This window comes from Pseudonaja textilis, chromosome 12 (genome assembly GCF_049901715.1).
Source record: "Pseudonaja textilis isolate UNSWEBS1 chromosome 12, rPseTex1.2, whole genome shotgun sequence".
NCBI classification, from domain to species: domain Eukaryota; kingdom Metazoa; phylum Chordata; class Lepidosauria; order Squamata; family Elapidae; genus Pseudonaja; species Pseudonaja textilis.
Window position 1 is genome coordinate 19,531,605 of NC_142001.1, and position 16,963 is coordinate 19,548,567.

Sequence of the window (16,963 nt, forward strand, 5' to 3'; positions counted from 1 at the left end):
AGAGGTCGAAATTCTGGTCTACCAAAAAGTAGGCAAGAAGAAGGGTGAGAGCGTTCTACAGCTTTACAAAGAGCTTTTTCTGGCTTGTTTCATCTTCACCATCTCCTCCCTCCCTTTATCTGAAAGGTTGGTCAAAAACCTCAACCGAAGTAAAGAAGGCTGGGTGCCCACCAACAGCCTGCAGATAATCCTTGGGGACTGTAGGTTTCGGAGCACCGGAGTCACAGGTATTCCTGTGAGGACAAGTGACTTGCTCACCTGGACTGTTTTGGCATTAGCATGTGCAGGAGTTTGGAGGCCTGGGCACTGCTTTGCTTGCTTGCTTAGAAGAAACCTGACTTTTGCTCAAATATAGCAGAGGATGTGGAGAGATTAATAATCTAATATGTTTCAGGAAGTTATATTTAGCAATAGGCACTCTTTCTTCACTTTTCTCCTCTTTGCTCTTCCTCTTCCTCTTCCTCCTCTTTCTCTCCCTTCCATTCTTTTCCTTCTCCTTCTTGTCTCCCTTCAATTCTTCTCCTCCTCATCTCCCTTTCATCCATCCTTCACTTTCTTTCTTGTCTCCTTTCAACTTTTCTCCTTCTCATCTCCCTTCCATCCTTCTCTTTCTCTTCTTGTCTCCCGTCAGTTCTTCTCATCTCCCTTTCATCTTTCTCATTTCCCTTCTTTCCTTCTCATCTCCCTTTCATCCTTCTCCCTTCTATCCTTCTCATCTCCTATCCTTCTTCTTCTTGCCTCCCATCCATTCTTCTCATCTCCCTTCCTTCCTTCTCCTTCTTCATCTCCCTCTTAATATACTTCAAGAAATTAGCATTTAGCAATAGTATTAAACACTTACATACCCTCCACTCTCCCTACTCTTTCTTCCTTGTCCTCCTCCTTCTCTTATGATTTTATTTGGAGGACAACAGCTGAACTGATCAAGACTTGAAAAAGAAACCTACTTGAATGAGAGGACATAATGTCCAGCCCAAACAAGCCATATCTATGACTTGCCGTTGGGTATAGCGGATGTGCCTATGAGAATTGCTACCTTTTGCCAAATCTGGATGCATGAATTATGTTTTGGTCTGTAAGTTATGAGGGTTAGAAGCATGCTTGCTTGTTCAGACTGGGAATGAAGATGGTTTGCTAAGATCCTGTGGCAAGAAGCTGAACCTGCATTTTTTAAATTAAAAATAAAAAGAGGGGAGTATATTGTATTTTATCATCTCCATTGTTGTCATGGCCGTAAACATCCCTAAAGGGGGTATCAGGTTTGACAAGAGAAAAATAAATTTAATCATAAGAATCATGGATGATAGAAACCAAATCTTGGATGTTACGGAAAGAGACTAACTCTATTACTCTGTGGGATAACTCCAGTGACATCCATCATTCATTACTCAAAATATTTTAAATCATTTCTATACCTTTAAGAGCATTTCTTTCATGTATTCAGTTTTTCACAGTGTCCCAATCATTTACAACTCTCAATGGTGTACAAAACCATTTATTTGCTTCCATGTTAGGTATTGTAAGATTGTTATATTCCTGGTTTATTTTCCTTCTTCATTGATATGGAAAAACATTTTCCCCTTTGCTTCTGGAAAAACAAACAACAAATCTCACCAATAAGATACTCCTTTTATAATTCTCCTAACTAGGGGATTTTTGATGTTTACACATCTTAAAGTTGCCAACGCTGAGAGACAGTGTCCTAAAAAGCACCTGGTTTTGCCAAATCTTGCCAGACCATCTTCTGTTGCCCCACCAAAAATGTTTGATTAAACTACTGATGGGAAGTAGATTATGCAAGACTTGGGGTTCACCTTGTCCATTCTTGATACGGAGCACCTCAAATGGAAGACCTCTAAGGAAGCATCAGTGGGAGGAAACTTCCTTTGAGAATGGTTGATGGCATGACTTTTCTCCTCAGGGTTCAGGATAAGAAGGTTAATAAGCCATGGTCTAATCTGGTCTTCTGATAACTTCCTTAGTATCATCCAAAGACTGCCAATCCAAAATTACCTCCTTTGAAACATCTCCAAAGGAGACCAATGATGAATCCACCTGGATGAAGAACCCATCAGAAATGTCTCAAAGGTGCTTTTTCCAAAGGCAACTGGACTTTCTGGGTTTGTTTGTTTGAAGACGTTTCGCTTCTCATCCAGAACTGGAGAAGTTTCTTGGGTGAGAAGCAAACATCTTCAAGAAAAAAAAACCCCAGGAAATCCAGTTGTCCCTTGAAAAAGCACCTTTGGAACAAGCATAACCTGGAGGACTGAATTTCTCCCAAAAGAAAAGTCAGAAACTGACTTTTCAGAACTGACAAAGTCCAATTAGAGATTAACTCCTTACAATTACAAGAGCTCAAGTCATTTAATGCTTGCTGGCCCATGAGCTGCTAAGAAATGTCTTAGAGAACACATTGCTTTGTCTCTGAAATTGCCAGCCATAGTCACTGGCAAAATGTCAGGATACCACATCATCAGACCATGGCTAATTAGCCCAGAAGCTAATCACGGTTTGATTGACACTGACCATGAAAGCCTGCACCAGTAGAAATCCAGCTTTTTTTCATTTACACTAGAGTTGGGATGGAGGAGAGACCTGAGTTTCAACTTTTTGCAGGCTTTTTGTGTGGGTGGTGGGGTGGGATGGGGAATTGGGGGAGGGGGAGTGAAGAGGGAGGGTGTCATTGTTCCAAAAATTTATCTGTAGCCTTGCCAAGCGTTCAGTTGCACTTCCTATGCACTTTAAAGATTTTTCTGTTAGGAGCTTGTGTGCAAATAGCCTTAATTTAGATCCTGTCTTGTTGTCTGCTAAGGTAGCTTTAAACAACCACACTTGTGTTTATGATTCATTCATCCCTTAGCTAGGAATTTCAGGAGAAGCCATGCGTTCTAGGATCCGTGCCTTCTGATGTTTAATGTTGCTCTCCGTTGCTTTTTAGACGCTGCCCAGGATAGGCTGAGGAAGTTAAGCTCCCCCTGAATTTAATGAATTAAGGCCCAGCCCTTTGTGAATTCTCCATTGGAGACCCTGGAATGGTAACAAGGGACAGAGTGGCCAATTAGAACTTATTCGGTCATCTATCATCCTAATTAAGGGACAGCCCTTGGCTGTTCTGGTCTGGGCTCAGAAGCTAAGCAGGATCGAGCCTGGTTAATCCTTGGATGGGAGAACATCAAGGGGCTAGGCTAGAGGGGAAGTTGGAAAACCTTCCAGAAGAAGACGATGGCAATGTGGTTGAGGAAACTCTATGGACGTATCCCTGTAAGCATCACAAGTTGACCTCAACTTGAAAGAAGTGTTACTTTTTCTATCATCAAAACATCACATCCTCACCAAGCGGGGCCATGACTGGCAGCCATTCTTTCCTCTTCTTTTTCATTTTCCTTCCTCCCCTTACTTCTGGGGAACCTCCATTGTTTTTGACCCAAGGATGAGACCTCATCTTCCCCTCTACAGCATTCCTTTGAGACGGCATTTATTTGACGGTTCCGTGGCTTTGGGGCAGGTTGAAGGATGAGGTTCTGTTTTTTTTTCCAACCACCCTTTGCTGGGATTGGCTGGTCTTGACTAAGATCTTGTGGGGTCTCAAGGAAGCCAACTTGGGTAGGTTTTGCAGGAACTTGGAAGTCAGTAAAATGCCCTTCTGTTTTTTGCTATCGAGAGTCTAAAGAACTTGGCATCCATGGGTTGTGTCTCAAGACTTGGTCATTTGGCAGTTCCATATTGTAGACATTTCACTGTGGATTCTGTGGCCAAGGGTCTAGCAAAGTTTGCACGGGGATTTTTAAGGGGTTGGGGGAAACATATGTGCCATAACTAAACCCAGGATCCCATTTGCACTATATGTATTACAAATGTCCTTGTTGGTAGTAAGACTATAAGCTTTGGCTCTTTAAGAGCCCACTTGTACTTAGGGAAGAATTGAAGGCTTTTTAAAAGAGGGACTTTCCATCATTTATTTTTGGGTGCACCTTCAGGATTTTTACATTTTTCTTTGTAGGCTCAGGTAATTCGGTGTCTACAGACAAACGGTTACAAATTTAACCTCCCAAAGCATTTCTAATCACAGGGTAACTATTGTGACAGGCTACTCATAACCACTCAGGGCAGTGAATGGTGTGCGTAAAGGCAAAAAATAATAATAATTTTACTGTCAATGTAAGTTGTCATTGATCTGTTTTCTTTGATGTGTCACATCCAGTTTTGGGACAGAGGTAGATTATTTTGTTTCAAAAGTCCAGATTCACCTGGACCTCTGAAAATGTTGCTGTACTTCTCTTAATCTCCATTTATACGTACGTTCCTAGTCTGCTGAAGATCACACTGTTGCTGCTACAACAAGCCATGTTCACACTCTTCCCCTTGTACGTGAAACACCATTGAAATCGTGGTACTACACTTTTAAAATGAGGATACATTTATTAAAGTGGGATGGCCTGGGGAACCCAAACAAACGTCATTTTTAAAAGTGTTCATCCTCATGTGTACAGCACAGTTTGGTCTTTTTAACTTTTGTCTACCAGGTTCTAAGCTGTACATGCTTCAGTTCACCTACGTAGCAAGTCTGAATCTAATGTTTTAGGCTGCGCTCAGAGATCTACTGCGTGTAGGATCGCACTTCTAAACTCCAAAAACTTTGCACAAACCTTCAAGGGCCTCTTAAAAAGAGGCTGGTGTTAAAATGTCAACGCGACCCTGAGCTGTGGAATATATGCCTTCCCTGTCCCAATTATTTAACGGATTCTGTAAATGCCATTGTAAGAATGAGCTGACTCTATATTTAAAAAAAAAAAAAGAATTATGAACCTTGTTAAATAAAGAAATAGACCTGAAGACTTTTTGTTTGGTGCCGAGAGTTTTGTGTCTGCTTCCTGGATTCAGAAGAAAGATGCGCCTTTCTTTTCATGTTGCAATTCATTTGCTGGTTTTATTGCGGTTCATCACAAAGCATTTGCACTGTGAGTTAATCTGGTGTTGTAAATGCACATGCCTGTTAATTTTGCCATGTGCTTTTCAATGCTGTATTTAGCTCTGTTATCAACCTTGTGAAACTCTCTTTTTTTTTTTTTTAAGGTAGGGAACTTAGGAAAATCCACGTTGGGTGGAATACACGTTGGGAATTGTAGCCCAACGTAACTTCAAAGCATAGATAGAGAGAAAGAGAGACAGCTAGAACTTCTTCAAAGTTAGCGATCCAAATGAAGTACGCACTGGGTACTTCACCTTCTGAAAATGTTGCCGTACTTTTCTTTTCTTAATCTCCATTTCTACACTCTTTCCCAGTTACTGAAGATCACGCTGTTGTTGCTGCTGGGATTCCTTGCAAGAATTCCCAGACAAGCCATTTTTATTCCTTTCCCTCTGTGTTTGAAACACCAGTGAAATCACGGTACTCCATTTTTAAAATGAGGGTAAGTTCATTGCGGTGGGAAGCCCTGGATAACCAAAATTAATCCACTGGGTTGATATGCCACGAATTTTCTTTGCTCTTACGACTAGTATTTCCCTTACATTTTTTTTTTTTTACTCTTTCTGGTAGACAGGATTCCAGCACTGAGCAAAGGGCCAGACTAATAGATCCTTTTCAATTCTTTTATACAATTGTTCTATGATTTTAATTCCCTCAATCTATCTCTGGGAAGCAATTACGGTGTCAGGATTCTGGCACTTAACCCCAATTAAATCATGAGTCTCGAGCCAAACTTCCAAAACTTCCAAAAAGGATTTATTGGGAGTTAAAAGGTCTGGCATTGCCTGGGTGTAGCCGACTCTGAGACACATCATTCATTGTCACCCTTGATCCTGGTATTTCCCCCCGCCCACCCCCTGGGTGTATTGTAATTCACATTCTCCAATGGGACGCATTCATAGCCCAGAGTCATCACTCATGCTCTCCAGTTAGAATTTTGCATGGCAGAAACGTCGGTCACCTAGTTACTATCTTTGAAAATCTACGTATGGAATGCACTTTTGGTTTACAAGCTGCCACGCTGCTCCTCCCTCCCTTTCTGTTGGCAATTGTAAAAGACCATAAAAATATTTTATGAGTTGACATACAGTTGTGTGTGGATACCCTGCTCCATAATTGTATGGTTCTTGAGAAAGGAAGAGGCACGCTATTTGGATTTTGGATACATTCATTTATGTAGTTTGGTGGTCTCTCTTATCCACTTAACGTATCTGGAAATGCGGGTGTAGATTCCATATTTATCCTTCTTGGCACATTGCTCCCCCCAACTAGTGATCCCTGTCAGAAACCACACGTGTTCGATGTCCGTGGTATATGGACCCCCGCTGTCCCCCTGGCAAGTATCCTTGGCGCCATCGGGGTGACCCGCACAGAACATATTTGCCAAGATGGGATAACTGCTACTCCTCAAACAGGTTGGTCGGTCAATGAACCGGATTTGCAGGACCTGAAGGATGCTAGCCTCCCGGCCTTGGTAAGCCAGTTTCCCCCATCCGCTCACGGTGCCTATTCCGAACTTAAGGAGGCTGTTGGTGAACTCTTTGTCACCAATGCAAATGGGGATGACATAGTGGTTGAACTCCAGAGGGGCGTCCAACTCAAGGAGGGCGATGTCGTTGTGGTACTTGTTAGTGGCGTTGTATGTAGGGTGAGGGATTGCTCTTACCACATTGCGGTACTGTTCAGTGTTGTCCACAATGTAGACATTGTGTTCACCTGGAGGAGGAAGAAAAAGAAAGAGGAGGGAGGGAGAAGGAGGAGGAGGAGGAGGAGGAGGAGGAGGAGGAGGAGGAGGAGGAGGAGGAGGAGAAGAAGAAGAAGAAGAAGAAGAAGAAGAAGAAGAAGAAGAAGAAGAAGAAGAAGAAGAAGAAGAAGAAGAAGAAGAAGAAGAAGAAGAAGAAGAAGAAGAAGAAGAAGAAGAAAAAGAAACAACTTCATTAAAGCAGAAAAGGCAAATCTCTTAACATGCTAGATGCTAAAAGCTAAATAATATGACCAGGAACTTGAGGGGAATTCTGTGTTATTACCCCAAAATGCTTGAAAGAGAGGGATTTTTCCTCACATTTGTTGATGTTTAACTATGCCTACCACTTCTGTCTGTCTCTTCCTCCACCGTGGCTTCTTGGATTTTGTCATAAACCAAGTCCACGCGACACTATACACTTACTTAAATATATAGCCAAGAAAAGGGCATTGCAACACAAAAGGTAGCTGATGGATTACCTGCTACAATCCTTTGGGGCTGAAACTCAAGGCAATGAGCTGCTGTGACAATCCACTTTTCATTGACGATGGTACCACCACAGAATCCTTTCCCTTCAGAATTGAGCAAATGAACCTTGGAACAGGAAGGGGGGGAAAAAAAACGTATCAAGTCAAGTCCTGTTGGTTGAGAGCAGAGGAACTCAATGATCAAAAGGGAAAGCCAAAAACTTGATGATGAAATTGAGGTGAATTCAGGCCTCTCTAGACTGTGAGCTTCCGTAAAGCTTCTGGTGGGACATGATGGGAGACAGATAGGATCCCAAACTATACTTGCTGGTGGCCTGTTCCTTTAGAAATCTGCATTTTGGGCAGCACAAATGAATATCTCAGCAGGTGACAGCACCTAACTAACTTTGTCTAAGTTTTGGAAGCTAAGCAGGGGCAGGCCTGGCCAGTATTAGATGTGAGGTTATTAGAAAGTCCTGGAACTGTAAGCTACACTAGGAAGTATCTCAGAAGAACACGTCCATATTGTTGTTGTTGAAGTAGCTGTGTCCATGAAGACATCCATAGTTGGCTTTGAAGTTGAGTTGGGATAAGTTGAGTGTCAAACTTGACTACAAGTAAACATTGACTTCTGAGTATTCTGTAAGGGCCTCAAAACTGTTTTGAAACCTTGTAGATAAATACCCAGGTTATTTCTGGCCATTTACAAAATATCAACATTTCTGTGTTAGCAACAATAGCCAGATTTTGGATGGATCTTAACCCATTAACCAAAGAGCTCCCTGTACAGTACATGAAAGTCAAGGCAGTTTTATTACAGCATCATTTTTGGTTCCAAGGCGGGTTGTAAAATGCTATAAAATAGCTCAAGCCATGAATGAATGTGCTGCAGAAAGAACAAAGAGAGCGTAGCTGTTCTCAATCCATCAGAATGTGTTTTGTTATATTACGATGGATAATATTCTTAGAAACGGGTCTCAGTTCCTTTAAAATAGCAGTGAGAAGAGTTGCCTTTAGGTGGCACCAAAGTGATATTAACTGGGCAAAACATAATTTATATCATTAACTCTTCACAAGGTTTTGGTAGAATTTGCTTAGGACTTTGAGACTATAAAGATAGGGTTTGTTTTAATGCAATTTTTTGCCATATCCTTGAATTTTATGATTGCGGTGTGTGTGTGTGAAGGAGACACAGTTGCATTAATTCACCTGGTGCATTCATCCAGAGGAAATAATAAAGCCACTGAGTGGCTGAAGACTGATGAATAGAAATAAAATAATCATTCAATCTGGTTAGTTTGGGGAGGGCAGAGAACTGGAAATTCCCAGGAAGAACTAAGAAAGGAAGGTGAAGATATTGAATGAAGATGTAAAGGACTAACTATCACTTAATATCATTTCTTTGCCATGTCCCTGATGGACAGCAGCAACTCTGGACCAATGGTGGAGACGTCTCAAGGTCCTACCTGCCAAGGAACTTCTCCTTTCTTGCTTTCCATGCCGCCAACCACTCGTATCCTAGCCGACAAATGAAAGGAAACTTGTGTGTGGTTGTAGCCTTCTTCCCAGTCCTCAGTGGCATTGCTTGAGGAGATCCAGTGATCAAACGAGTTGGATGGACTGGAGCGAGTGAATTTGACCTTGGCTTCCGGAGCTTGGATCATTCCACAGGGAAAGGGCACTGAAGAAGACACCAGATACCAAAGGGGAGAAAAAACAGTTGGGAAACTGTTAGAAAACTGCCAGCCAGGCTGGAAGAAGGAGTCAAGCAAGGGTATAGCTTGGCATCCTTGTACAGCCCCAAGCAGCATAAGCCTGACATTCTCCAAGACTCATGAAACCTTATCTGGTTATTACCAGAAGAAGGCAATTAGTCCGGGGACATTCTTGGATCACAGGTAGAAGTCCCTAAAGTTGCTGACTAAAGCTATTCACAGGCAATTGGTTTCCTGAGCCTGAGAAAAAAGAACTGGGCTTCTGAAAAGCTTCTTGTGAACCAAAGATGGAGCAAGATCATCTCTTACGTTCCAAGATGATTTTTTATAGATTGGTAAAGAGATCTGTTAAGAATCTTAAAAGAGTTCAACAACACAAGTAAGTAAAATAGCTACTCCAATGCTCAACAGTTGCTTGTTTTTCATCTTCCACCCTTTGAAGATTAGACTGAAGGCGAGTTGGTTGCCTTCCAGCTACTTTTTTTGTTTCTCAGCCAACCTGAAGGTACCGTTCTGCCTAATGTTTGCAATTTTCTTTTTTTTTTTTTTTACAAATTTTGCACTGCTTTCCAACATTTGCCCTACCTGTTGGCTCACAGGTTTTCATGTCTTCACTCAGCTTGTATCCCGCGGTGCAGGAGCAAACTGCTCTTCCAACTTCGTTATCCTTGCAAAACTGTTTGCAGCCCCCATTTTTGGTTTTGCAGGTAGCATCTAAATGGGAAGAAATCAGATATTCCCCTGAAGTGCTTTGGAGATGTGATTCAAAGAACCAGCTTGCCAGAGAAGGCTGTAATGCTGGGGAAGGTAGAAAGAGAAGAAGAGGATGTCCACCAGCAAAGTGGATGGACTCATGTGCAATGGTCCTGGGTGCATTTTTAGAAGATCCGAAAGACCAAGTTGGGAACAGATCATCATGGAGAAAATTGATCTCAATAGTCACTAGTAATGACTTGATGCCACATACTGGCCAATCAAAGCTTAAAATCTGAAGGCAGAAGAATCTGCAAGGTCAGGATGGACGGACTGAAAATGTCTGGATCTAAACTATTCAATGATGCTTACTTCCCAACTGCCATTGAGAAAAAACATGAGTATTTTGAGGTGGGTATGAACCCACAACTGACCTACGTATGCATATGTCAGAGTGTGTGGAGGTTTGCTGCAAAGTCACACAACATGTGACACTCCAGATATTGCTAAAAGAACAGAAATTGTAACTCAGCAACATATAGAAATATCCACAGACACATTGAAGGGCATTTCATATCCATAAAATATGTAGACTGTATGAAGATAAAGTCTTCAAATTGGGTTCAGGAACACTATTCAGGTGACCCTGAGGACACAGATAATGATCCTCTAAAACAAGGGTCTTCCAACTTGGCAAGTTTAAGACTTGTGGATTTCAACTCCCAGAATTCCTGAGCTAACTAACTGGAGGAGGAATTATGGGAGTTGGAAGTCCACAAGTCTTAAAGCTGTCAAGTTTAAAGACACCCTGGAATAGATAGAAGTAGAATAGATAGGGAGAAAGAGAGACAGATAGAATAGATAAATAGGGGGAGATAGATAGATAGACAGACAAACAGACAGACAGACAGACAGACAGACAGACAGACAGATAGATAGATAGATAAAGAGGTAGAATAGATAGAAAGAGAGAGATAGAATGGATAAGATGATAGATAGATAGATAGATAGATAGATAGATAGATAGATAGATAGATAGATAGATAGATAGATAGATAGATAGATAGATAGATAATAGAATAGAATAGATCAAACTTGGCAAGTTTAAGACTTGTGGACTTTGACTCCCAGAATTCCTGAGCTAACATGATTGGAGGAAGAATTCTGGGAGTGGAAGTCCACAAGTCTTAAAGCTGTCAAGTGTGAAGACCCCTGATCGAAAAGGATGCCAATGACCAGCTGCCTGCAAGAAATATCAATCCTTCTCTTCCTCACCATCCAGTCAGAGCCGAAGAAGCTTCTTGGATGAGAAGCAAAATGTCTTCAAAGGAACAAAAAAACGGTCCACTTGCCTCCTGAAAAAGCGCCTTCGGAACAACCATGACCTGGATGAATGAGAATCTTTACAGACACCTAAGTACTAATTGTAGGGCTCAATATAGTTTTGCCATTGGCTGAAAAGAAAAAGGAGAAGGGGAAAGCTGCCATTGAGTCATAATAAAAGGATAAGATTAACATCTCAACCTACCAAGTTCACAGCTCTTTCCATCAAAGCCACCTGGACACCAACAGGTGTAATCATTTGTACCATCTTCGCAACGGCCTCCGTTCTTGCAGGGGTTGGGCTCACATTGATCTCCATCTTTGGAAGAGAGATTGGATAATGAACGCAGAGTGGCTGACTCCATTCTTGTTTTATACATTGTTTTTCAGGGTTCTTGTCCATTAATCAATAAGACTGTCTGATCTCTTCTGACTGGAACGGAAATATTTTTTTTATTTTGAACTTAGGAGCTCCAGTATACCATTAAATCAAGAAGGGGGAAAATTAAATCACTTACCAAGATAGACTGTCCAAAATCTCATCTGCAAAGAAAGCAGAAAGGTGGAAATCAAACCGAAAGGCTTTTAAATATATGGTTTATTTTAACAGATAATGACGATGACTACTTTTTAAAAAAAAAAATCTGTACAATTTCACAAAGTTCTTTGCGAGTGTGTAATTTGTATTGTTTCCTTGCTGTAATCGTCCAGGGTTGTTCTTTGGATAGGGGTGATTTACAAATATTGCAAATCAATCAAATCATTGATGGCACACTTTAGAAAGAGGTAATTTCTGACTTCATTTGAGAGACAAAGAGAGGGTTTTAAACCAAGAATAGGGGTTACAAAAGATAGGGATGCACTGGAAAGAAAAGAAAAGAAAGAGAGAGAGAGAGAAGAGAGAAAGAAAGAAAGAAAGAAAGAAAGAAAGAAAGAAAGAAAGAAAGAAAGAAAGAAAGAAAGAAAGAAAGAAAGAAAGAAAGAAAGAAAGAAAGAGGAAGGAGGAAAAGGAAAGGGAAGGATGAAGGAAGGGAAAGAAGGAAAGGAAAGGAAGAGAAAGGAGGAAAAGGAAAGGAAGGGAAAGAGGAAAAGAAAGAAGGAAAAGAAAGGAAAAGAAAAGAAAGGATGAAAGGAATGGAATGGAAAAGGGAAAGGGAAGGAGGAGAGGAGAGGAAAGGAATGGAATAGAATGGAAAGGGGAAAGGGAAGAGAAGGGGAGGGAAGGAACATAACTTTGTCCTGATGCAAAAGATAAAATCTATATAAATAAGAACTGAGAACTAATAGAATGTAAAATCCCAAAGGCTACTGGAGAAAGATTGTCAATAATTTTGGCATTAGACTGAATGGCCGCTTCTCATGTCCACCAAAATTAGAAGGTTGACAGAATAATTTAAAAAAACAAAATCTATTTTAGGACAATAATATTTGTCTAAAGGACCTCAGCAAAATCCAGTGCTAATTCTGCAAAAATCCAGTGCTAATTAGCAGACTCTTGTCTCTTGCACAAGTAACATTCCAGACCGTTTAATGATATTTCTCTGAGCTTGGAGCACGTTCTAACTTCTAAATAAATATTACCAACCCTCTATGGATTTAACAAGAAGGGGTATTTCTGTGGAAGCCAGGAATCAGCTGACCTGAAAGCCAATTCAAGCCCAACCCCCATCAAAACTCTAGATTTCCCACCAGGTGGCTCACCGTTTTTTCATCGTTTTCAAAAATTTCTCTTGCTTCTTCAAAGTTACACACTTCTTCCAAACATTCTCGTTCCAGGTTTCCCTGAAGCACTTCCTCAAGTCGCCCACTGTTGAATCTTTTGTATCGTTGCAAAACGGTGCTTGCTTTTTCCTGATTTATAAAAACTTCAGGATGCCGAGGAGGAAGAAAGCAAGTGGGAGTCAGAGAGATTACTGTTTGGATCAACCCTAAGCAATTCCAAGATTGGGACGAGGCTGTATAGTTAATCCTCGATTTATGACTGTCATTGAGTCTGGGATTATAGTTGTAGTCATAAGTCAAGGCATCACCATGACCAAACCTGACATTTTGCACTGGTTGTTAGGCATTTTTTTTACAGCCAATCAATTTTCCCCAATAGATATTTTTTGCTAAAAAGAATAGGGTAGGGTAGGGTAGGGTAGAATGGAATGGAATAGAATAGAATAGAATAGAATGGACTCTAATGGACTCTAATGGACTGGAATAGAACAGAATGGAATGAGAATAAGAATAAGAGTAGAATAGAATAGAATAGAATAGAATGGAATGGAATGGAATGGAATGGAATAGAATAGAATAGAATAGAATAGAATAGAATAGAATAGAATAGAATAGAATAGAATAGAATAGAATAGAACAAATATTGAAATGAAGAGTAGAGTAGAATAGAACAAAACAAAACAAAACAAATATTGGAACGAAGAATAGAGTAGGGTAGAATAGAGTAGAGTAGAGTATAGAGCAGAACAGAACAGAACAGAACAGAATAGAATAGAATAGAATAGCTGGAAGGGACCTTGGAGGTCTTCTAGTCCTACCCTCTGCTCAAGCAGGAGAACCTATACAATCTCAGACAAGTGACTGTCCAATCTTCTCTTAAAAACCTCCAGTGATGGAGCACCCACAATTTCTGGAGTCAATTGGTTAATTGTTCTTATTATTAGGAAAAACTAGGAAATGTGAAATCAAGTGCCAAAAACATCATAAATTGTGGTCCTATGGTGGACTGTGGGACGCTACAAATGGCCCTCAAGATGAGCGGGTTGCCAAGCAACCAAAATCTGACTGCAGGAGGTGTAGCCATCGTAACTTTGGGGGGGAAGGGTCATAATTAGCTTTGGAGAGGTCTGTCATAACTTTGGACGATTGTTAAGCCACCAGTTGTAAATCGAGGAACACCTGTAATAATAACAATTATCATCATCTCCTTTAATGAGCTCATAATCCCTCGTGGGGTGGAGACTGGGCCACTGAATGGAGCTGAGTGTTTACTGGCCAGATGCCCTTCCTGCCACCAGTGCTGAGTTATACTCGGCAGACATATTCTCAACGTCCCCAGAGAGAGAAGAGCACCTGTAATCCCGCATCCAAATGTTTAGGTTTAATACCAGAGCAGTAAATCTCAACTTTCCAAACCATGAATCTGTGATTCAGGAACAGTCTGCTTTTGGCACAAAGCTGCAGACACCCAACTTAGCTCAATTAAACTCTGGGTTGCTGACAAGAACGATGTGTTAATCATAAATGCGGAGCCACCTCTCCGCATTGCAGGACAAAGTTTGATGTCGCTTTACGATCCAGCGTCTACACTCTGTGCTGCTATCACCCAGCTTTCCAAGTTAAATGATCATGAGCCTCTCTCTAGCCTGGGAAAACACCACTTGCCACTTGTCTGGATACAGCCCTTGCATTGGCACCGGATCCATCCCACCGGATCCATCCCATGGATCGCGGTAGCTCGTGGTCAGGATCCTGGGGTGACGATCAGCAGGATTGTGTTCGAGACTCAGTTGCTTCCACCGTAGGTTTGACCGGTGGCTAATTATCCGTCCCCCCAAATAAGATTAATAATTAAACTTCCAGTGGTGACCTGTGATTTCTTTGTCCAAGATAAAGTAGACCAGGGGTGGTCAATATTTGGACTTCAGGGACCACCAAACACATAATTTTAAATCCCGCGGACCAGAGACTCTGGGAAAATCCCCCCAAAAATCTGCAGGAAAATTTCCCACCCCATTGCCCTACCCATCGTTCGTTCTTTACTTGGGATCACAGGATACCGTCTCCAGCTCCGTTCTCAGGGAGAGGGAGGGAGAGACTTTTGGCTTCATGCAAGGAAAGCAGCAGAAGCAGCAGAAGTCTTTCTTTCTCTCCCCCAAACTCCGCCAGAAATCTGTGACTCATTTCTGGAGGAGTTTGGGTGAGAGAAAGAAAGACAAGTTCCCCCCCCCTGCCCTTTCCCCCCTCCCCTCACTACCTCGTGTTGTTCCCAATGCAAGTGACGCAAGCCTTGTGTTCCTGTGGGCCAGGTGGGCAGTGCAGCCTTGTGTTCCCACACAGCCTGGATTAATTGCTTTGGGGGGGTGACATTTCTCTGTGGACCACCAAAATTTTCTCATGGACCACCAGTGATCCTCACTGAAGTAGACCAATCCAAACAGGCAAAGGCTGAACTTTCTAAATGTAAACAGCAGTCCCTACAAACCCCAATATTTGGTATGGAGAATCTCAGTCATCCAGGTCATGGTCGTCCCATAGGTGCTGTTTTCAAGAGGCAACTAAACTACCTGGTTGTTCTTTGAGGAACAACCAAGGGAAAGATCGAGAATGATCCAAGAAGTTTTTTCAGCTCTGAATGTCTATGGAGATTCTTGGTCATCCAAGTCATGATTGTCCCATAGGGGCTTTTTCAAGAGGCAACTGGACTTCCTGGTTTTTCTTCGAAGACGTTTCGCTTCTCATCCAAGAAGCTTCTTCAGCTCTGAGAGAAGCAGAAGAAGCTTCTGAGAGAAGCTGAAGAAGCCTCTTGGATGAGAAGCGAAACGTCTTCGAAAAAAAACCAGGAAGTCCAGTTGCCTCTTGAAAAAAAAGCAGCACTGACTGGAGATTTGATTGGCTCCTGCTTGTAGTAATCTTTTTGTTATCTTGCAATGACAGCATCTTAAAATTAAGAAGTCCCCAAAACCCACGGAACAACATTCAAGCAAGTTGATTAGATCCTAACATCTGAAGAGTAGATGTGAAATACCAGCGAGAGGAATCCAAGTGTCAATTGATGCAGAAGCAAACATTTTTTGAAATGATCATCCTGCAAATATCCCAACCTGTGTTAAATAGCCACTGGAGTTCATACTTCAGTGTTGAGATAATTATATTTATTGCCTTTCGCTGTTACTGGCCCTGGTTAGTTCTTAAGAGGTCCTTAGAGCGAGTGCTTTCTCCTTTGTGTCGTGCTTTAAAAACAAATGAATCTCAGCCAATTTTCTACCGCACAGAGTGAAGAGCCATCTAGCTTCAGGAAAAATAAACCACTTTTCGATAAGAGAAATCTGGCTTATTGGTCCCAGACTGGCCCAACCACCTACTTTTCTTTTGTATTTTTATACAAAAACAAAAGCTAATGATTACACTTCTCGCGGGTGTGCATGTAGAAGATAACGTGCAAAATTACATATTAACAGAGTTGGAAGGGATCTTGCAGGTCATCTAGTCCAACCCCCACCCCACCCAAGGAGGAGACCCTACGCCATTTCTGACAAATGGCGGTAGTCTCTTCTTGAAAGTTTCCAGTGATGAAGCTCCCACAACTTCTGAAGGCAGCTTCTGCTCTATCGGTTGATTATTCTCAAATTCCTCCTTACTTCTAGGTTGAATCAGTTTCCATCCATTATTCCTTGTCTGGCCTTCCAGTGCTTTGGAAAATAGCTTGACCCCCTTCCTCCTCTCTGGGGCAGCCCCTCAAATATTGGAAGATGCTCTCCTGTCTCCCCTGGTCCTTCTCTTCCCTAGACTAGCCAGGCCCGGTTCCTGCAACCGTTCTTCGTATGTTTTAACCTCCAGGCCCCTAATCCTCTTAGTTAATAGAGGTAGCTTAGTGATCCATTTAAAAGCCACGGCAAAAAAAGGACATAACAGCTGGGAGGACTCACTTAACAAATGTTTTGCTTAGCCATGGAAATTCCATGCCCCAAATTATGGTTGTAAGTCAAGGATGACCTGTAAGCACAGCTTCATCCGTCACTCACTCACAGGCTTTGAGCTGTTGATTCTTTCTCAAGGTGTTTCTCTTCACCCAAACCCAAAACAAAATCCAGAAGTTTGTTAAAGAGATGTAAAATGGACCAACCTGCACACTCGGAGAGGAAGACGCAACCCAGCAAACCCAGGGCAGAGACCAAGACGCTGTTTGCCATTTCTTTCAACTTCACAACTCTGTCCTGATGCTCGGGGGATACGAAGCCACGGGATCGATAGCTCCAAAGGGCAAGTCAATATTTGTTCTTGAGGGCTTTTATCTTTCTGTGGGAGATTTCTGAATGAGCTTCTGCAG

The 16,963-nt window shown here is 41.8% G+C and overlaps 2 protein-coding genes across 9 annotated transcripts in view; one reads left to right on the forward strand and one right to left on the reverse strand.

The window, feature by feature from the left end:
* The window catches only part of MCF2 (MCF.2 cell line derived transforming sequence), a 39,036-nt gene extending 34,198 nt beyond the window's left edge, over positions 1-4,838 (forward strand). For 3 of the 7 annotated variants that reach the window (XM_087941181.1, XM_087941183.1, XM_087941187.1), the window contains one exon: positions 127-501. In XM_087941181.1, coding sequence (XP_087797307.1) covers positions 127-355 — 229 coding nt within the window. In that variant the 3' untranslated portion in view covers positions 356-501. Of the gene's footprint in view, positions 1-126; positions 502-2,938 lie in introns of those variants that run through there. The other 4 variants (XM_087941182.1, XM_087941184.1, XM_087941185.1 and 1 more) reach the window with 2 other exon arrangements.
* Positions 4,839-6,125: 1,287 nt separating this feature from the next.
* Positions 6,126-16,847, reverse strand: LOC148124799 (coagulation factor IX-like). 2 transcript variants are annotated; one of them, XM_087941189.1, is made up of 8 exons: positions 16,760-16,847; positions 12,613-12,776; positions 11,430-11,454; positions 11,117-11,230; positions 9,481-9,609; positions 8,647-8,861; positions 7,193-7,307; positions 6,126-6,685 (listed from the first exon to the last, which is right to left on the reverse strand). In XM_087941189.1, exons 1-8 carry the CDS (start codon positions 16,824-16,826, stop codon positions 6,138-6,140), a joined length of 1,377 nt encoding a protein of 458 aa, XP_087797315.1. In that variant the 5' UTR covers positions 16,827-16,847; the 3' UTR covers positions 6,126-6,137. The 2 variants fall into 2 exon arrangements, with proteins under 2 accessions (XP_087797315.1, XP_026572477.2); XM_026716692.2 differs by lacking the exon at positions 12,613-12,776.
* Positions 16,848-16,963: the final 116 nt, after the last annotated feature.

Coding starts and splice junctions, on each gene's coding strand:
- LOC148124799 (XM_087941189.1), bottom strand. CDS start 16,826: ATGGCAAACAGCGTCTTGGTCTCTGCCCTGGGTTTGCTGGGTTGCGTC. Junction 9,610..11,116: donor TGGAAAGAGCTGTGAACTTG/GTAGGTTGAGAT, acceptor CTTCCCATTTAG/ATGCTACCTGCAAAACCAAA. Junction 8,862..9,480: donor GAAAACCTGTGAGCCAACAG/GTAGGGCAAATG, acceptor TGTCTTCTTCAG/TGCCCTTTCCCTGTGGAATG.